The 22143-nt window shown below is 34.5% G+C and overlaps 2 protein-coding genes across 2 annotated transcripts in view; both read right to left on the bottom strand.

Annotated features, from left to right (window-relative positions):
- Positions 1–2: 2 nt before the first annotated feature.
- Atu (Another transcription unit) lies at positions 3–14851 on the bottom strand. The gene is made up of 17 exons (XM_080145570.1): positions 14478–14851; positions 14232–14354; positions 13615–13827; positions 13447–13518; positions 12606–12751; positions 12197–12270; positions 11227–11349; positions 10983–11076; positions 10305–10428; positions 9772–9867; positions 8932–9047; positions 8282–8418; positions 7858–7959; positions 7210–7345; positions 6872–6992; positions 896–991; positions 3–639 (listed from the first exon to the last, which is right to left on the bottom strand). Exons 1-17 carry the CDS (start codon positions 14795–14797, stop codon positions 531–533), a joined length of 2202 nt encoding a protein of 733 aa, XP_080001696.1. The 5' UTR covers positions 14798–14851; the 3' UTR covers positions 3–530.
- Positions 14852–19826: 4975 nt separating this feature from the next.
- The window catches only part of LOC145304256 (E3 ubiquitin-protein ligase RNF25), a 119315-nt gene continuing 116998 nt past the window's right edge, over positions 19827–22143 (bottom strand). The window contains exons 10-12 of the mRNA XM_080146102.1: positions 21754–21955; positions 20935–21025; positions 19827–19997 (exon numbers count right to left, since the gene is read on the bottom strand). Of these exons, the coding sequence (XP_080002228.1) occupies positions 19842–19997; positions 20935–21025; positions 21754–21955 (449 nt within the window). The 3' untranslated portion in view covers positions 19827–19841. The remainder of the gene's footprint in view (positions 19998–20934; positions 21026–21753; positions 21956–22143) is intronic.

Genomic DNA, 22143 nt, shown 5'->3' with positions numbered 1-22143 from the left:
AAAATGCTACAATATTTTAATAAAAAAATTACATGTAAAGTTTCAAGTTATTTTTTATGATCATATTTTATGAAAAAATAGTTAACAATTCTAGAAAGTTACAAAATTTTTGTAAAGAGACAAAAACTGCTCTCTTTTTTTGAAAATATAAAATAGGTTAAGATTTTTCCCCTTTTTCATCTGAATTATCTAAACCCCAAAAATGTTCAAGACATATTGCCAAAAATACCTAATATCTGTGATTTATTGATACTTAGTCATGAGAAATACGGGCCAATTTGTAGCATATAAACACTTAATACACAGAAAATTACGGCAAACTTAGTAAGAAAAGGTTAGACCTTTTATTTATCACAACAAAGCTATCCAAAAGATGGATATGACATGACACCCATCAATTTTTTCTTTATTACATTGTATAATAACATGTTTTCTTTGATAGGTAGGAACTAATAAATAATGATAAATTTTTTGATAGTTGGAATTTCAATTGGTGGTAGTGAAGTTTTTCTTCAGGTGCCATATCTTGTCTAATCTGAGTCGGATTTCCTGCTGGCAGGACTGGCTGACCGGCTAGAGGCCGCTGACCTGGACCTGGATCTGCTGGATTTGCTGCTGGCAGCTGATTTGGATCTGGACCTGAAAGGGATATGACAATCATAAAGTAAATTTTTTTTAACCATGCCACTCAAAGAAAACAAACAAGATTCAAACTTTTCACTTTGTCTGTCAAAAACAATCTACACTGAGAAAAAAATGTTTTATTTCACTGCAGGATATTGAGAATTTTTAAGAAAGTTAAATTATATAAATTAAAAAGTTTAATTATCATCTAAAATGCGCCAATTAATAAGTTAATTCTTTTTTATATTGTTTAGTAGAAAATTTTCTTTACCTGGACTTAGATCTAGATTTAGACCTGGAGGGTGATCGTGAACTGCTGGAAGCTGAAGATTTTGAGACACTACGCGACTTGGATCTAGATTTGGACCTAAAAAAATTTATTAAAAGGATATTTCCAAGAAAAGCAATGAAGAATCGAAAAATAATTTTAACTTGTAAGTTGCAGTCTTAATACTAAAATACTTGTTAAAATTTTACTGCCCTGTATGACTATGTAATAGCATCCAATTGTCATTCTCTCTTCCCTCTTCTCTAAATGTATGCCTTATGTCTAGCTTATCCTTTCAAAAAGGTTCCCTACCACTGGTCATAGTAGACCTCACAAAAAGTTTCAATATTTGGTTAGTTTGATCAGCGTTATACCATACAGTGCTTATCTGAACACACTTTTTCTCCACTAATTTTTAAAATAAATTTAATTTTTTAGGGGGAGAGGCGAGGGCCGGGGTAGTTAATATTCCTTCTCTAGGTGGTTCCAGAGGTTTGCCCCCCACACCGGGTTAGGCCTTGGATAAAAAAAAACCTTCCTATTTCAATTTATTTGATAAAAATAAAGGTGGAGAGTTATTTGTCCTCAACAGGTACACTGTGAGAAAGCACCCCGTTTACTCGATAGTGTGTATTTGTTTAACATAGCAGTGCATTTATTTACTTAAACACTAGGTAGTTGATATTATGGTTTAGTGTATAGAAATATAACTTTAATGTCCAAGGACAGCACAACAAATGTAGGATATTAGCTTTATACTAGTGATAATTGGTAGCTTATTGAATTGCTCTCAGGATTCTGAACCGCACTGCGTCATACTAGGACCTTGATAATAAAACCTAACAGTAAAAGTAGGATTAATACCTTGGCTCATAAAAAGCACAATCCCATGCACATAAAGTACTTTCAGACAATGATTATGCAATCTATTTGATGGTTATATGTTGGGTGTTACTATGCGTATTACACTCCCTTAAGTTGTCGTTGGTTGGACATGACGTAAAAGAATATACAGCAGCCTTGCCCATATGAGGTGACTCGACAAAGTTAAATTAATTTTTAGATACCTTTAGATGTAAAATGACAAAATGCACTTTTTTTGTTTTCAGTTATAATATGGGCCAAAAGTTACAGAGTAGCTGCGTTAATACCGTTCTAGCTTTAATTGCTTTTTTTGCTCTATTTGTTTTTTTCAACAATGTTAGTATATTACAAACTCTCTCTATAGTAATCATGTCACAAAGCAACATATACAGAAAGATTCTTAATTTCTATACAATTCTTGGTTTTACACCAAAGACATTATTTCATATGTATCTGGTATCTGCATGTTATGTGTTGTTCATCTGCTTAGGAATAGCGGCTTATGCTGTAGATATTTATTTTGAGCAAGCTGTTAACAATTACCATATTATTCTGGCATTTGTGGATGTGTTCTACTTTGTTTTTGGAGCTCTTAGCACTTTTCTCAGTTTTTCATTGAGAAAGAGATTTGCTGAGGTTTTTGAGACTTCAAACATTATAGGTAAACTTACATTGTATGCTATTTTGAGGTGTCTGTTAAAACCAGGGAGGGAGGGGACTTTGGACTGTAAGTTTTACTTGTCTCCAATGATATATATAAAGCTATCTCATACAGTGGCTTAAAAACTGTAGGTAGGGACTTTTTAACTATTACTTTATCTTATGATTTTTTACAGCCAGGGGTTGTGATTACAAATCAATTCCATTTGAAATTGCTGAAAATTTGGATATTTTATTAGCGTAATACGTGTTTTGTGTTGTAACTTAAGGGAAGTAGGTAAGATAGGGGGAGGGGGGTGGGGGTGTAGAAGTGGGTTATGGGAAAATTTCACTTAGAATTGTTTGACAGAACCCTAGTTCCTTGTCCCTGCTTACTGCAAATAAAATTGACATATTAACTTAACTATTAACTAAACTCAAGACTGAAGAGGGTGCAATTAATAGCTGGGAAGTATCAAAGACTTTTTCACTCAGTGAATTTACCATTAACTATTAAGGTCCTGAAATGAAGCTACTTCTTCTCCTGGCTCAACTTAGTGGATTTGTAGTTCTTGGATTTTATATTATCTTCATTTATACGGTTGACAATGCTGTTCAAATGAGTGCCCAAATTTGTATCTTATTTCTAAGTGCTTTTTCCCAAACCTCAGTCTGTTCTTACCTATTTATTTTTGGTTGTTGTGTTTCTCATTGCAAGAACAAAACAAAGAAAGCTTTATCACTTAATTTCAATTTTGACAAATCTGACAATTCTATATTTAATATTATAGAAGAAACTAAATGTTTTGAAAATTTGAAAGAGTCATTGAGTTTTGGATTGCTTAGCATATTTTCATCCCTCACAATTATCTGTATTTTTATGGTCTTCACCACAATTGGGTCCTTCTTTGCGTATGACAGTGTTGCAATAATGATCTGTAATGCTACATGGTGTGCAACTCTGTGTTTCATATTAATATATCTGGCTGTGGTGGCTGATCAGGTGGATCAACTCAGATTGGAAACTATTCATAGGTTGTGGTAAGATGATAGACATTTACTACAATGTGACTTTTATTAAAAAGTTATCATTTGGTCCCTATGACAACAAAGAAAATCTATGCTCGAAATTTAAAAGGGGACTATGCACGAACGAGAGCAAGTGATTCTAAGCACCTTCCAGCAGTGATTCTAAACGGTTTTTTTTTATGAATATACTAGGGCTATGTTTAATTTCAATATCTCAATTTTAAAAAATAAGTTTTACCATGGTTTTCTATGAAATATCATTAAATGTTTTGTTGAAGTCAAAGGTTCAAATAAAATAACACGCCAAAACATAATCAAATGCTGTAAATTACGAAAGTACACTTATGAAACTATTTACAATATTACAAGTTACCATCCCTTTTTCTAAATTAAATTTGAAAAAGTTTACTTTTGTGTCACAGCAGTTCGAACTCAACAAAACATTTGATGATATTTAGTCATAAATGCCTAACATTTCGAAGTTCTTTTTATATAAAACCATGGTAAAACTTTCTACTATGTTTTGGAACATTTTTAACATTTATCAGGGGTGTATATTTTCCAACCTAGTTGAATTTCTTTTTCACCACCCATTTGTATTTCTGTTTCTAATTTAGTAAAACTAAGGAATATTTCCGGGGGGAAGGGGTGGGAAAATTATAAACCCCTTCTTTTACCCAGCAAAACCCAACCCAACTGTAATAAGGGGGGGGGGGTGTTTAATGTAACCATCTCGTAATCAGTGAGCAAATGGCACTTAGAATTCGATTTTTGATCTGAAATTTTGCATGAGTAATCCTTGGTAGATCTATTTTCCCTAAATTTAACAAAAAGTTGGAAAAGTAACGGCTAAAAACTATTTTCAAGGCAAATCATCACGAAACCTATCTCCACATAATACTCTTTGCTGCTCCAAAACCTTTTCTAAACGGTTTTAGCCGCTAGTTGCTGGTACTAGTAATCTAAAAATGTTTTTTTTGTATCATTTCACATGATTTAAAGGAAAAATATGTTTCAAAAGTTTATTCCTACATAATTTATGACAGATTTGCCCTAAAAATAGCCAAAAAACGGCTAAACGGCTGAGCCGTTAGCCGTTACTTTCTCAACTTATTGTTCGATTTAGGGAAAATAGACCTAACAAGGATTACTCATTCAAAATTTTAAATCGAAATTCGAATTCTAAGTGACATTTGCTCACTGATTATGAGATGGTTGCATTACCCCCCCCCCCCCCCCTTTTTATTTTCTTTCGGACGTTGGGGATAAAATATTTAAGTTTGTTTGGCTGAATATACTAGTAAAGTTTCCTTTTTTTTATATCAAGAAAATTAATATTGTTTAAAGATATCTTAAAATAGAATTGTATAATCATAAACATTAAAATATGTTCAGGACATATCACAGGACCATGCCGGAGGCGAGTAAACAACAACTTGTATCTATCATAGCCCAGGTTTGCATAATACATTTTTTAAGAAGGGGGCAGCTAAGGGAATAAAAAAATAAATTTTTGATTTGGAAACAATATAATTGCAGAGTATGTTTGTCTGTAAAGAGAAGAAAACTAACTCATAAAAGAGAAGGATTTAAATTTATTTTCTAATACATCAAGCATTATTTAATTTTTAATTCTTTAATTCTTTTCAAATTAACTTAACAAAACTTAGTTTACTTAATCCGGCAGAGGAAAGCTCCTCGAAAACTGTTGGATTTACCCTTAATGTAGAAATTAATGAATAAAATTATTCACTTGAATCTTAAAATTTAAATTAAAAATCTTAACTTTAATCTAAACTGATCCTTTCATTTTTCTTTTGTTCTTTTCCTTTACTTTATTTTTTTTATTCTTATCTTATAGTCACACAGCATGTCCATTGATCACAATTATAGCTGAAACGCCCACTAAAGCCTTGATTATCCTCTACCCGGCTAGCCGATCAATTCGTTGATCGGCCACGTATTAACATTGTTGTAAAGGTTGTTATGGAGAGTCACGGATGCGGAGGCGTAGCAGAAGCAGCGGAGAAGGCGAGCTTGCAGCAGATTTAAGGCGGTGGAACCACGCAGCGGATAACTTATTTAATCCGCCAATTGGCGGTACCGGCAGGCTAAAGTGGTACCAACACCAACCACAGTCCAGCCAGCAGCGGCTCTGCCTCACCTGGGCCGCCAAAGAGAAATCACTTAGTTTATCCAAATTAACCAGCAATGTTCACCCGTAATAATTAAAACTGTATAATTATTAGATAAATATGAATATATTGATTTATTAATATAATCGCCATGTTATAATGTAATAATTAAAATGTCTATGTGATTATCTCATAACAGGGTTGAAAGAGTTATTGAATAAAAGTTCTTATTATTATTATTATTAAGCTGAAATAAGGCCAATTTACGCACAAACTTGTTGGTTAACATTATTTTAGAGATCCTAAAGGGACATTCAAATGACAAAAAGCATTTTAAAAAATTTTAATTGGTAGAAAAGTTAAAAACTGTCATTTTTTGTTTCTAGGTTGAGATGGTTGGTCCCCTAACTGCTGGCGGATTTTATAACGTAAATAGAGAACTATTGGTCTCACTAACTGGCACTATTCTCACTTATATCATAATTCTTGTTCAAATGTTTAATTAAGTTTTTTACAATTTTTGTCTTTATTTTAAGGTATAAAATAAATTATTTTAAATAAATTTTTACGTTTTCTGTAATTACAACAATTAAACGAAGATTCAAGGGGCGTCTTAGCTCAGTGGTAACGTACTGAGTTAGGGTGGTGAGAGTTCGAGTTCAAGTTCAAGTCCCCATGTTGCAACTCGAATTTCTCAGTCATAGTACATTCACGCAGCTTCCCCTGGCTGTGTAAGAAGGGAGATTATTAAGTGGTTTGGATACTTATTAGAAACATATGTACATATGTAATATCTGTACAACCCTTATCCCAAGCTCCTCTGCGAAGAGCATCATTCATTACAGTGACTTAATCTGGGACATCTGCCATACTCGGCGAGGGTGAGGTAATAAAGGGACACCAGGTCAAGCCATAATGTACTTGAGCGTGGAGCTTGAGCTTGCCCTAGTGGCTATACATAAGTGTCTCGTCCTTCTCCATGACTACTTAGGTCCAAATACTAAGAAACAATGGCTAAACACACACACAGAGATTTAATTTAGGGTATTTCTGAAAATAGGTAGAATTTAAGCCCAAATTAGAGCATTATTTTATAAGCTGAACTTTTCAAGTACGATTTTTGTTGAAAAAAGGATTGTAAATAAAAATAATAATGTTAAATTAAAGTTGTAATCAATTACAGTTCTCCAAATGCATCAGACAGCATAATAAATAACCTGAAATCAGTATCTTAATTCTATTACTAACATTTTTTAATAAAACGAACGGCCATGTCCTATTTTTAGAGTAGCTGCGCTACTAATAATGTTACCTATTACTGGCGCCACTTTCAGAATCAGAGTCATTAATTTTCTTTGCTTTCTCCAACTTTTTGGCTTTGCTTGTCTCAATATCAGAGTCTTCATCGCTGGTGTAAATTGGTTTCTTATTTTCTAAAAGAAATCCAGTAAGGGAAAGATCCAAATATAAATAAATTCATCGTCAAATAAAATAAGAAGTTTCGGGTATTGTCGGATTCATGACATCGTCTCTCTTTGTTACTTTGTCTTTCCGTTCGTTTCGCTTCTTTTTTATGAGTGCTTCGCTACTAATGTAAATTAATAAGCTGTCATTCTTGTTCAATGTTCATGCACGAAAATCAACACTTACGTTTCTTTTGTTGTGCAGCTGCGCCTCCTTGTTTATATTTATTCTTGATCTTAGCAATACTAACACTCGCGTCTTCGTCACTGTCCTCTCCATCCTCAAGATAATTCTCAGACAGTCCCTTTGAGGCTCCTTTTTCCTACAAAAAAAAATTATGTAAAACTCTTTCAAGCCCCTTTTTCCTAAAAAATTAATAGTACAACCTCTTAAAAGTTAAATAACTACATAGCTCACATAAAAATTCTAACTAAATCAATATAATTTATATAACTATAGGAGAACTTTTAAAGTCCCTTTTTCTTGTGTTGACTTTACGAATACGCATAGCTTCTCTAAGTTCTTCTAGTCTAATTCTATCCATCTGCTTGTCTGTTTATCTATCTGTCTGAAAGACTATCTATCTATCTATCTTATTACCTTAGTTCTCTTAACTTGGCTGACTTTCCGCATAGCTTCTCTAAGTTTAGATTCTTCCTGTCTAATTCTATCCATCTGTCTGTCTATCTGTCCATCTGTCTGAAATACTATCTATCTATCATCTTACCTTAGTTCTTTTAACTTGGCTGACTTTCCGCATAGCTTCTCTAAGTTTAGATTCTTCCTGTCTAATTCTATCCATCTGTCTGAAATACTTTCTATCTATCTTATTACCTTAGTTCTCTTAACTTGGCTGACTTTCCGCATAGCTTCTCTAAGTTTAGATTCTTCCTGTCTAATTCTATCCCATCTGTTAGCATCAGGGTCGTGTCCAACCTAAACAAAGCATAATATGTTAAAATTTTTAAGTCCGATGGGTGTAAGCAGTAAGCAAAGCACTCACATGCAGTCCTGGAGTATAATAATTCATATGATTTGGATCTTAACAGTTACATTGTTTTACAAAATATGTCATGATTTTAATTACCCTACGTCTTAGTATTACTTAGTTCCGTTTCGATCGACAGACAGAATAGAAATTTTGCTTATAATCATTGGGATGTACATCAATTTATCGCCCATTGTCGTATCCCTTAAGATCCATGATATTCTACCAAGTAGTTATCAAATTATGATTTAATCCCTAGTTAAAGCTTACCGTAGAAATAACTTTAATTCCACCCTTCTTGGTAGATTTGTCCACCATGGACATAATCATCTTCTTATGTGTCTGAGATTCAGTGGAGTGAGGTCTGAATGTTAGCTTCGTTTTGAACACAGCTTGTCCTTGTAAACCTAAATAAAGATATTTGTTTTAATATTTCAATATAGATGTATAACCAGGCAATTACCTGGATCCAACAGTTAAGGAACTTTTTTTGTCTGCTAGTAAATTGCTTTCTGCTCTTTTGTAGCGACTTGGCTTTGTTAATATTCCAGACGCTATTTGTTGATTTTAAGGACCCAATTGAAAGTCGGCACAGGGTCCCCGGGAAAGGGATTCATATACAGTTATTTAACCCCTTCTCCCTCCATTGTTTTACTCTCATGTTTAAATTTTATCGGAAAGTCAGACAAACAAATAAACTTTAACAAATGAACAATATCGACGCATTTAATGTTCAGAAGTATCGCTTCTAACAATTCTTAATGGTTGCTCCGTAGGGTTAGGGTACCGCAGATCTCAGCCCCTCAGGGATTAAATAAAAGGAATATTACTAACCCCTAACTTATTTTAAATTTATTTCCAAAAATAAATGAGGACTTTTTTGCCTGTTAGGTAATTAAAGAAAAAAAACCAAAGCTTACCTGTGCCCTGTCTGATAAAAAGATGGTTGTAATCACTCTGCAAGGGTTGTTTATGTACATCAAAAACTTCACTTCCAAGATGTAAACTCATACTACCATCACTCCATTTGACAATTCTAAAATTAAATAGTACTAGAGAGGCGTTGGGACATAACACCTAATAAAATATATAAAAAAACTAATTATTAATAGACATAAAGGGAAAAAAGACCTTACATTATTTTGTAAGTGATTTACCTTAGGACAGATTAAATCCCGCAGTGGTAAAGCTTAGAAAAACTCAAACCCGTTACATTCAATTTGTTCAATAAGGGGGGGGGGACTCAAAAGGCATCAGTGCTTAACAGGCATTTTAAAGGAAAATGCACCCATCATCTTTCTGTAATTTTTCGGAGAGTGCTTTACAGGGGTGTATATTCTGCACAAGATTTATTTTTTTTCCCCTGCTACAAAAATTTTTATTTTTCCTCCCCCCCCCCCCCTAGTTTTTTTCGCACCAAGTTTGGGAAAATGGAAAAATATTTTAAAAACTCTATATTTTATTTATTTTATCCCTCCTACCACACATTTTTAAAAGTTTTTTTCACCAAGGAGGGGGGGAAATGGAAAAAATGTTTTCAGTTTTCTTAATTTTTTCATTTTTTTTCCCTCCAACCACTTATTTTTTATTCCCCCCCCCCCCCCCTGAGCAGGGATCCCATGTAGAATATACACCCCTGGTGCTTTATAAATTCATTATAAAGCAAATCATTTTTGGCACTTCGAGCCTACCTCCCTTGTTTTAAAAAATCCGCCGTAGCTATTATTTGAAGGACCAGGCCAAATAAATGCAAGGTTTACCTGGCATTACTCTGTCTGATAGGTTTACCCTCCTCATCCACTTCTCCTGTGTCCCTCCATCTGATTGTATTTTCTACTCGCAATTTCGTTCGGTTTCTACAAAAATACATATAGTCTTAAGTATCATGTTGAACAAACGGACAGAGCTTAAGATAATTTGTCTATCTGATTGTTTTTACTACCCGCAATTTTCTTCGGTTTCTAAATCAAATCATCTTGTTTCAATAACGATCGAAATGAAAAATGGATAGTAGGTTGTCCCAATTAAACAAAGATTCATAGAAATAGTAGGTACACGTTTGGAAGTGCTATTTTCCAAACCTAGTTTTACAAGAAAAAAATGTCATAAGTTATCCTATTTAATTTGGTACAACAGTTAATTGCCTTTATATCTGAAATACAATTTTGGTTTTTACCACGGATCTTAAGGGATATATGACAATTGACGATAGACAGACAAAAATCCTAAGTGCAGATAAACAAACTACTCCTTCTGTAGATTAAAACTAATGGATGAAAAGTTTGGACACTACCTTCCTTCTTCATCCTGTTGGTTTGCATTTTCATCATCCAACTCGTCTTCATACGTATCAGGATCAAAAGGTCGGGACTCGATACTCAAGAAATTTGGTAGCTTTACAAAGTGCATTTCACGACCTGAATAATATTTATTTTTCTATAAAAATGAGTAGCGAAGCACAAAATAATCATATAACGGGCAAACTTACTATGTGAGCTATAGACGGACCAAATAAGTTGAACATTGAATTATATTTAAAAAGGGAAATCAGCAGTATAAATATATCGTAATTTGCAGCCGAGAAAAACACATTTTCCCCAGAGCGTTACTTATGTACTTAATGACTCTCTCAGATAATGGGAATCATAGAGTAGCTTCTCTCTAACAATTTAATCCATGAGAGTAACAAATTAGACAAGAGGAAATAGACCATAAACAAATACCAAACGCTTAATCTACAGAATATCGTTGCTAGGACATTGTATTAAAATCTTGTAAGTTATAATATCCAGTTGATAGTAGCAAATAAATAAAAATCATCGAATGATTTAGCGCTTTCAAAGTTCTATTTTGTTTTTACAAAAAGTATATGAAAGATGGGATGAAATGAACAATTATATCATATGTTAACTTGCAGAGCTTATAATCGATAAGACTACTCAAGGACGGATCATGTAAAACATTAACTTACCCAGGCTGGTGGTGATTTTAGGTACCTCAACATCAATCCTCGTTTCTGGCATCATCTCCTCCTCATTTTCTTCCTCAGGTACTACTGCTGCTTTCTAAATTATATTATAATCATGTGCAGGTATCAGATATATCATTTCCTTATTTACCAATAATTTTCAAAATCATATGGTTAAGATACACATTCGGACATCCTGTTACTTTTATATAAGAATATACATCAGGCTATATATCTTTCTATCTACCTTTGGAGGTTGATCTTCTTTGTCCCTGGCGTCATCATCGCTGTCACTTCTCCTGACACCATCATCATCATCATATCTCTCCACGTTGTCATCGTCGTCATTGATAACCTTCTTCTTGGCAACCTACATCAACAAAACAAATATTTTTTTTCGCGTATTTTCGGTAAAGTTATGTGTTAGCGTTTAGTCAAATGCGATTTTAAATCAAACTGTTCCTAAATGTTGTCCGAATGCATAATCCTATTAATATAAAGTATTAAGCGTTTTTTTCGTCTGTAGCGAATGATCTTCCTAACCGCTGAACTGATATGGTTCTCCTTTACTGTAGAGCATTTTTTAGGTCCATGGAAAATTTTTGACTATTTTTGGGGAGGGTATCTCTACCCTCCAAAAATAAAATTACACCTTCCAAGATTTTTTTTTACTTTTTCTTTTTAAAACTCAGATTGAAAAAGAGGGGGTGTCAACTTTTTCTCCTTCACCTTAAGTGCCCCTAGAGGCTTCTCGAGGCGTAGCCGTTAGTATAATATATATGAAATTGTCAAAATTAATAACAGTTTGACTTAATAAGCGCATTTGACTAAATGTTAACACAAAAGTTTTCGGGAAATATGCAAAAAAAATACTCGCTTTTTTTCTCTCTCGTCAATTTAGGTTGCTAATTATAATATAATCCTTAGATATTGGTCAATACGTCAACAATATGATTTCAATTGCTGATGGGAAAAACTCTAAGATCTAAAACACTTTCCTATTTTAAAACACTATTAGGTAAATTAAGACTATAATTTTCCTTATCTATCCGCGGAGAACTGTCTATAATCAGGTGTTTTAAATAACTTTTTGATTTCTCTTCAATTCCTATCTTATTTTTTTAGTTTTTTGTACACGCTCTTCTTGTCCCTGAGATAAAAATGTGATTAACTTCAGTTGACCTATCCCCTTATCCTTGAAATAACGCAAATAATACCTTATCGTCCTCGTCTTCAGAAGATATCGAAAGATCGTCACCAAAAACGTCAGCTTGATCAATTTTCTCTGCAGCTGAAATAATATTTTATTTATCTAATAGGTATTTATCTGTATACCTAGGTATTATCATTTAAATATCCTATTATAGTAGTATTACCACTATAACGATTGAGTTCTTCGTTTAGGGAAGTTTTACATAAGGTCAAGAAATGGTTTAATGCTGTTTAAATTCTAAATCAAAGTCTTCGGATGGTTATAGGCTTCATTTCTAACCCCAACTACCACCTTCGATGTGGGAATGCGGATTAGGAATCCCCTTGCCCCCCCCCCCCCCACTACCCTTTCTAGTATGGTGACAAAACAGTTTTCTTCAGGTACAGTATCCCTGTCCCTAAAAAAAGACTTACGTGGTTCTTCTGGTTGAGCGCCGTACTTTTTCCTTGCTCTGACAATATCTGAGCCACTAGAACTGCCCCCCGAGCTGTGACGTCTTTTCTCACCCTTCTCCCCCTCGGAGTCGGATCCTTTGTCTCCTGGGCTCTTGGACTTTGATCTGAACAAAAAACATTGTTACATGTATTAGGGTATACCAGCGACTCTGGCGTAACAGGTAGCGCATCCGCTCGTTGTTGGGAAAGTGATAGGTTCAAATCTCGGCCTGATTGGTTCCTACTGCTGCTATGTGAGGTGCGCGACATAAATAGTTCAAGATGGGGAAATGCATTGGTACAAAACAGGCGCAACTCATTGAGTCATTACCATGGACAGTTATATCCTAATTTTCATTTCGTTTTTTAAAAATTTTGGGGGAGGGGGGGGGTTGTAGTGTACTATACATACACTGAGAAAAAATCAATGTTCAAAGGGGGGGGGGGGGCGAAAATGACACTTTTTGAAACCAAAACTAAGAGTCAACAAAGGAACTCAACTAAAAAAAGGGTTACAGGTCTGAGATTTTGCATGGCAGTTGCTTTATAGGGGTACAATATGGAACTGTGAAGAAACGGCGGCGCAACCGCCGAAAACCGCCGTAATTTTTGTTGCCTTTTCTCGGCGGTTTTCGGCGGTTGCGCCGCCGTTTCTTCACATTTCCATATTGTGCCCCTATAAAGCAACTGCCATGCAAAATGTCAGACCTGTAACTCTTTTTTTAGTTGAGTTCCTTTGACTTTTAGTTTTGGTTTCAAAAAGTGTCACTTTCGCCCCCCCCCCCTTTTATTCAAATTCAGTGTAATCTTGTAAGCATACCTGGAAGCACTTCTGGATTTACTGCGGGACTTTGACCTGGACCCACTTCTGGATGCGCTCTTAGATTTTGATCTACCAAAAGTTTCAGGATTAGTTTAAAGTTATAGTTATTAGAAAGTTTTTTGTTTAACAATAAACTGTCATTTAAATATAAAGATAATGCCTTACCTAGATCTAGATTTAGATCTGGCGGGAGTTCCAGACTTTGACCTGGCAGCTGCCGGACTTCCAGACCTGGATTTTGCGGCTGGGCTGCCGGATTTTGCGGCTGGGCTGCCGGATTTTGACCGGCTGCCCGATTTTGATCTAGCAGCAGGACTTCCGGATTTTGACTTTGCAGGGCTGCCTGACCTGGATTTGGCTGGACTTCCAGACTTGGACCTGAAAAAAATTGAAATAGATACAAAAGCGGGACAGGACATTACAGTTAAGCATACTCTTTGAGTCTTTACCTCCGGCCTTTCTGTGATAGTCAAAAATAGTTCAACAAAATATTATAGGACTTACCTTTAGGTTACTAATCAATAATATCAAAGGCAAGTTTTTGTACAATACAAAGGTACTAATATCAATAAACTAAAGAAGAAATGTAATTTTTGTTTTTAAGATACCGCAAACCACAGAACAGATCTATTTGAAGGAAGCTTCATACATCCAAGATGGTTTAACGCTATTACATAATTTTTTAAGCCTTGTTATATCATATGGTTTTAGGTTATTTTATCGCCTTCTTTCCCCTAAATGCTTTGGGGTTAAATCACTAGTATGTATGTTTTGTATTTTACCTTGATTTTTCAACAGGACTGCCTGAGCCAGATTTCCTGCCAGACTTCTGGCTGCCTGACCTGGACCTATTGCCACCGTCTGCAGGACTCTTAGATCCCGATTTTGCACTTCCAGAACGCGACCTTAAAAATAATCGGTGAAATAAAGTGTTATTTATTAAAAGGATCATAGGAAACATAGCGTCTTAAAAAAATTATATTTATATATAACATTAACTATAATATACCATAGATTACAAAACGTACCTACTTCCCGAACCAGATCTAGCTGCAGGACTTCCCGACCCGGCACGACTGCCTGATCCCGCCCTGCTGCCTGACCCGGCACGGCTGCCAGACCCTGATCTTGCTGACCCAGCACGGCTGCCTGAACCAGATCTCGCCGAACCAGCAGGGCTGCCCGACCGAGATTTTGCCGGTGCGGGACTGCCAGAGCCTGCACGACTGCCCGACCGCGATGCCGAGCCGGACCGGCTAGAATCAGAATCTGTGTCGTCGGCCGGTTGACCGTCAAACTGTGCCCTCCGGCTACGACCAAGGTTTCGGTCAGCCCGACTTCTACCCATTATAGTCTAATATATCTGAATGATTTGAATACATTTATTAATAACTATGATGTTCTTATGAATAAGGATGAGGTACAATAACCAACTATAATGTATTTCATCCCTATACAGCATGACTACAATAATAATAATGAATATGAACTATTGACTAGTCTTTAATTGAATAAACTCTCTAAATGGAATATTAAACATTTAGTGAACTTTAAGGTAAAGGGTTTTAAAAATGTTCTTTTGAAATTGAATTTGATGAAATCTATTAATATGTTTTGATAATTGAGTAAGTTATGACAAACAATATCAATATGACACTGAAGTATTTTTTCAAGTTCTAATTCAAATTTTTAACAAATACATTTTAACAAATATTTACCAACGAAACTAACTGTAAATGAAATAAATATCACAAGTAAATATTATACATAAGGTAATTAATTTTTTTTTAAATATTTAAAAAAACATTCCTATATAAAAATCTATAACAAGACAAAACGAAAATTTCTGAGATTTATGGAGAAGTTCAACAGAAATCTTCCCCTTTACAAGCAGTTTAAAGAACAAAGAAAAACTTTAAAGATTATGAAGCACTGAGAAAAGGGGATAGTGCACCTACTTATTTTTAAAATATTAGCATTTTGTACCATCGACTTATCCACAAATCCCTGAAGAATAACTGAAGGAATGACACTGGTAATAGTAAGGGATGAGACAATGGACGATAAAATAATTTCCCCTCAATCGTCATTGTTACACCCTACCTTTGGTAAATGGTAGGTATTGGGTGGAAAAAAAATGTTGTGGATTAATTTAACCGTGCCATTGTCCTATCCCTCCCTAGGTAGTTAAACAACAAAATTTTCACATCACAAATAAGGTTTTTAAATTTTTTCTAATAAAAACTCTACAATAATTGTACATAGAATATAATTTTTGTATTAATACAACAAAGAGATAACTCCATCAAAAAGAATTAAGTTAAAGTTAGTTATCCAACAATTCACTGAAATTTTTTATTAAAATCATTAATGAACAGTTTTATCACTTTTTACCATGTAGTTTTCAAAATGTTAAAGCATTTAAAATCAAATGTAATCTCGTCTTATATATTAAGCATATCTAAGCCAAGTTTCTACAAAATTTGTTAAATAGGTTTCAAAAAGTGTGATTCCCTCTTGCAAACCTCTTGATGGAATTATCCCTTTGAAGATGGTAATACTACAAGATGCAAATTATTATCATAAAACAAATATAAACGATTATGATCAGAATGAAATTATAAAATTCTCTAGTTTTCTATAGATGGTTGAGGTGAATTGGATATACATATATTATAGAATTCTCGTAATTTAAGTATGAGAAATAACAAACAGGAAACTAAAAATTCATCTGAAGTTTTGTTACCTTCACCTGAGCTTGATCTTTAAATCGTTTATAGGTGATCTAAACCGGGGCGATTCATTCAGCGCACCATCAAACTATTAATACCTATCTTTAGATCGAATTTGCATGGGCGATTTGGCGCGGCCAGTGGCGCGGTAAATCGGGGTGATTTATTTAATAAATAAATATTTTTTCTTAATTACTTTAATATTTTATTGCAAAACTATCGTGAAAACATTTTTATAGTTATTTCTAAAATAAATTATATGTCAATGTTTTATACAAAATACCTTACTGACAAGGCATTTTATATAAAATACCTTACTGACACGGCTTTATTAATAATGTTGTACTGGCGCGGATCGATATTTTATTGAGTGTCGCAAGCGATTTAACAACACCGCGCCGTAAATCTTTTAAAAATCAATGTTTTATAGGTGCGCTGTGGCTCACCATCAGCGCACCTACGGTTCACCTCTGAATCGCCCCGATTCAGCGCACCATAAAAACGATTTAAAGATCAAGCTCTGTTATATTTTTAAGTGTCTTGATCAAGGGCGAACCTGGGGTGGGGGGCATATTTAATACTAACACCCCCTCTCTTCCTGGTCCAACAAGAAACCTCAATACCATTCTTCTAAGCCTTCTGATTTTACCATAAAATAATGTAATTTTCTTTAAATTTCTCATCCAAAATGTGCCACCCCCCCCAAAAAAAAAAAATAAAACCAGCTTAGATGTCCTTGATCTCAATATTTTCCATATCTCTAAAATAATGTATATATATTCACCTATCTTGTCAAAAAAAATTTAGTTATGAAAATGAATTTGTAATTTGGGATAATGAAATTCAATAAATTTGCTAACAATATTCTAACTGTTATAAAGTGAAATATAACCTAACAAATTTTGATTAAAAAGCTCAACATTAGAGAAGATAAAACTAGCTAATATATTACATCTATATATTTTAACAAGAGGAAAAATCCCTTATTTGGTCAGTGAACCATTCATACCTCACCTTTCCTCATAATTTTTACATTGTGAGACATTAAGGATAATGCATTATTTAGATTAGGTTGAAAAAGATTCTATCCAAAAAGTTTAAAACCTTTGCAGCAACCTAAAGTTTCTAAATGTAAGGAAAGGGGATTTTGGTCCTCTGACAAAATTAAAGATCTTCCCCAAGAAGTCCTTAAATCTACTATTAAGTTTTCAAATTGTATGTCAGAATAAGTTGTGCTTTATTTAAGTTTTAATTTCTGCTATGAGCATACTGTAAAGTTTATATTAAATCAACAATTATTGAAAATTTTGTGTTAATCCTAAATTCATCTTAGAGAAATCCGCCAATTTTTATTAATCCGAAAATAATTTGAATCTGAAATTGTCAAAAATTTCTCCCTTTGTAATCCCATTAAGAATCAACAGTAAACCTATAGCAGACATAATCTTCTAAATTACTTTATAATTGTTACCATATTATATTGAGAAGTATTAAAAAGTCAACAATTAAGCTATATATTAATATTAGAAGGGATACTAACTTACAAAATATATTGTTTGACAAGAAAGGGGGGGGGGAAAATGTGGTGACTCGTGCCACGACATACCAGCAATTTTATTTTGGGTGCTACTCCCTTAGTTTTAGAGATAATTGGTTGAAATCTTTTGGGCTGGGTCACTAATTACCCCAACTAGAGGTATCTTTCAAAAAAAACGGCGGCGGGTCCGCCGCTCCCGCCGTTCGCCGCCATTTTCCGCCGCCGCCAAAAAAAATTTTTTTATTGCATTTCTCGCCGAATTAGGCAATTTGGAATCATTTGAGACCATGTTATTTTTTTCAAAAATTTTTCCCCTTATAACCAACCCTGACTTAGTCATTTTTTTCAAATTCTCATTTATCAAGGTATATCTTAAATTCAGTGCCTCTCCTAAGCTTTTAAAGATATTGAGACAAAACCTTTTGAGGTAGATCAGTAAAAAATATTTGAATAAAAAATGGCGGCAGTACCGCCGCTCCCGCCGTCCACCGCCATTTTCCGCCGCCGCCGCCAAATTTTTTTTTATTGCATTTCTCGCCGAATTAGGCAATTTGGAATCATTTGAGACCATGTTATTTTTTTCAAAAATTTTTCCCCTTATAACCAACCCTGCGGGGGGACTTAGTCATTTTTTTCAAATTCTCGTTTATCAAGGTATATCTTAAATTCAGTGCCTCTCCTAAGCTTTTAAAGATATTGAGACAAAACCTTTTGAGGTAGATCAGTAAAAAATATTTGAATAAAAAATGGCGGCGGTACCGCCGCTCCCGCCGTCCATCGCCATCAGGGTTGGTTATAAGGGGAAAAATTGTTGAAAAAAATAACATGGTCTCAAATGATTCCAAATTGCCTAATTCGGCGAGAAATGCAATAAAAAATATTTTTTTGGCGGCGGCGAAAAATGGCGGCGAACGGCGGGAGCGGCGGACCCGCCGCCGTTTTTTTTGAAAGATACCTCTAGTTGGGGTAATTAGTGACCCAGCCCAAAAGATTTCACCCAATTATCTCTAAAACTAAGGGAGTAGCACCCAAAATAAAATTGCTGGTATGTCGTGGCACGAGTCACCACATTTCCCCCCCCCCCCCTTTATCTAGAGAATAGCCTTTTCTTTGAATCTTAATTTTGAAGAAAAAAGGCATTAGATATTTGTTTTCTCTACTAGAAAGTCAAACAATATATTTCCAGAGTCAATATCCCAATCCTTGGTTATAGACAACCATCAGCCAGGGGTATAGGTCAGGATAACATTGACAGGTTGAAGCGCAGCAAAGTTAAAAATGAATAATTATATTTAGATTCTAACAATACTCGAGAAACTACAGCTGACATCAAGACATTGAGAACTGAACATTGTTGTTGTTGTATTAGCTGTGATGTTGATTTCAGAAGTTGATGGATAGATATCCAGATAGGTTGTTGTTGATAGACAGATAATAGCACAGCATCACAGCTGTTGGGCACCCTATGCTATGGCAGGGTGCTCATAAAAAATCTGCCAAATTTATTCAGAGTTTGTCAAATTGTTTTAATCCGTACAATTCTTATGAATAAAAATAAGGATGGAAGATTTATCTATCATCCATTATCCTATCCCGTTGAGAGATAAAAGGGATGGTTCTATGCAAGATAAAAACCTTACTAATGTGTTTTAGTGTAAACTTCTGCCTTAGATAACTTAAAAATTTTTTGATATTTATCTGACTAAGCTTCTCAATGATTACCATAAATTTTAGGTTTGTCTGTCTGTAAAGATCTTACAGGTGTGTATATTCTGCAAGGGATCCTCTCATTCTTTATAGTTTAGCTATGTCTTTCTTTCTCTTTATTCTTAACAATTTTTTGATGTTATTGATTGTCCTTGTTTAATCTTTATTTCATACAAAGATACTGTCGTAACTTTGCTTGAGCACTCTGAGGTTTAATGGAGCACTATGAGTTTTAGACACTCTATTGTTGGAGAACTCGAGCTCAACTATAGGCCTTTATTTCCTATGTAGATCTGTCATGGCTCTTGATGCAGTAAAATAAGCTGTTTTGTTAATATTGAAAATTTTAAATTTCTGAGTAATTAAAGTTGTCGCAAATATAGGAATTAAATAACAAACTCCTCCCTGGCCAAATATCATAACTGTTTCCCCTCTCTTCTGCCAAGCTTCTTCCCTCCTTTCCCCCCATCTTCCTTCTCCCCTCCCCCCTCGCCCGTGCCACCACCCCTACTGCCTCCCTTACCAGCTCCGCCCCCGCGGATTTTTCGCATCTGATGGTGGGATTTGCCCCTAAGGTAATCAAGAGAACATTACTTTAAAATTCACTAGGTATAACACTTAGTTTCTTCAAATATTTCTTACCTACTATAATATATTTGTAGTTGAATTTTTAAAAAAATATTCTAAAACATTTGTCAAATTATTTGAAATATTGTAAAATAAATACCTAACAGAACTAAAAAAAAGTACACCGGCATATTTTACGACTTTAAAGATTAGAAATGTATGAAAAAAATACTCCATTACACAAAATTATTCCATAACAAATTTTGCAATTTAAAAAAAATCCATCACCGTATGAAGCAGATAGAAAAGTTAGAAGATATTAAAACTAATTGTTAGTAGAAGAAACATATATCAAAGCATATTTTTAAAGTACCTACCTGTATTTATTTACCCAAGATGTTACTCTTCAAGTTATTCCTGTCGGTTTTATTGTCTGTCTGTCTATCTTAATTTCTCCTCAGTAATCTATTTTCTTATGAAAATAAATATATGCCTTATAAAAAAACAACAGATATTATAGCATGTGGAGTTCTAATATATTTAATAACTACCCAACCCATGTTGGGACAGTTGATAAAAACGTGGAGCCATATCTTTATAGCAGATCTTAAGGAACTTGTCTACTCAACTATTAAAGACAACCAAACCTTTGATTGCAAGACTTTTATCTAAAAGTTCTAATTATGCGTTGTAATCAGCTGCGCCATTTTAGGGCTAAGACATTCCCTCTACTCTAACTTTTAATGTCGTGCATCTGACATTCCAGCAATAGGAACCATTTTAACAAGTCTGGTTATGACGCGTTAATGGACCTAGTTTCGAGCCCATCACCTTCCCAACAGCCTATTATGTACTTCATCCCTATACAGTATACACTAGAACACTGTGGTTATTACAACAACACCACTACATGCAATATATGTTAGTAATGTTAGTATTCCTGTTATGAAAATGATTCTTTCTATAGGCCAATCTTTCTCTCCTCTCATCATCTGAATCTTGTTCAGAGTTATCCCCGTCTTCATTTTCTTCCCTGCAAAGATTTCGTTAATTTTTGTTATTATTAGATAATCTCCAGGAGCAATATTGGAAGATCTTCAGGATCAAAACCGTAATCCACTAAATCCAGAATTCTCTACCATCAAATAAAACATTTTATCGGATCATGGAAAGTAAACTATGTAGCAGGTTTCTAGCCCCTAAGAGGGGCTCTAACACTGCGGGGCAAATTTCCTAACTAAGTGGGACAATCATTAACATTTAACTAACCTAACCTATCAAAAGGTACTTTGAAAATTAGAAGAAACCCGCTACTTCGTTTTCTATCAATGATCCTGTTTGTCCCAATAAAACCAGAGTACTGTGTCCCCCTTCCTCCCTTTTATAATCCTCTCTTTTAACGAGCCCTTTTCTCTCTACAAAGAATTCCTGAGTTTACTTAAATTAATGATGGCCTCCATCGGCCATCTGGAAGCCTCTTGCATTAGTTGTGTTCACTGGATCCAAAATTCCAAAGCAAACAAAAAGACAACAATTAATTCAGGTTAATTATTTTCATTCTAGTTAGTGTTATTACATATTTTTTTGTTAGTTTCTTAGTATAACGATAACCTATACATTATGCAATAAATATAAGTATGGGTAAAAAAAATAATATGAAATAGACTTGAACCCGTCACCGAAATCCATTTATGTTAGTGTTTATAAGAAAATCCCAAAGTAGTAACATGCACAAGACAATAAAATTTTTATGGAACCTACCTTTGGCCACCATAATCATCCCTACCCCCCTTGTTACCACCTCCATAATTATTGTGCCCACCCCGGCCCCCTCCTTTTGACCAATTGCCCCTACCTCCCCTCTGCGAGGGGGGTTGGACAAAGTGTCTGGGCGACTCCTGCTGTGATGGGGAGGCGACGCCCCCCATTGTTGATGGCGCGTTGAAGTCTGTTGGGCTAAGTTCTAAAAATTTCAAGTAAATACAAAACACTAAAATAGTGAAATCTGAGTATTACTGCAAAACAATCTTATCAATCAATTACAAGTTGTAATTGTTATCAATAGAGTCATGTAACTGTTCTTTAACCAACAGAAAAAAATATTTTCATTTCATAAAACTTCTCTTAATTTAAAGTATAAAAGATATAAAG

This window comes from Acartia tonsa, chromosome 13 (assembly GCF_053477335.1).
Source record: "Acartia tonsa isolate MP-2025a chromosome 13, ASM5347733v1, whole genome shotgun sequence".
Classification (NCBI taxonomy): Eukaryota; Metazoa; Arthropoda; class Copepoda; order Calanoida; family Acartiidae; genus Acartia; species Acartia tonsa.
This window is presented reverse-complemented; position numbering and strand designations above follow the sequence as displayed.

Coding starts and splice junctions, on each gene's coding strand:
- Atu (XM_080145570.1), bottom strand. CDS start 14,797: ATGGGTAGAAGTCGGGCTGACCGAAACCTTGGTCGTAGCCGGAGGGCA. Junction 13,519..13,614: donor AGATCTAAATCTAGATCTAG/GTAAGGCATTAT, acceptor AACTTTTGGTAG/ATCAAAATCTAAGAGCGCAT. Junction 12,752..13,446: donor AAATCCAGAAGTGCTTCCAG/GTATGCTTACAA, acceptor TTTTTTGTTCAG/ATCAAAGTCCAAGAGCCCAG.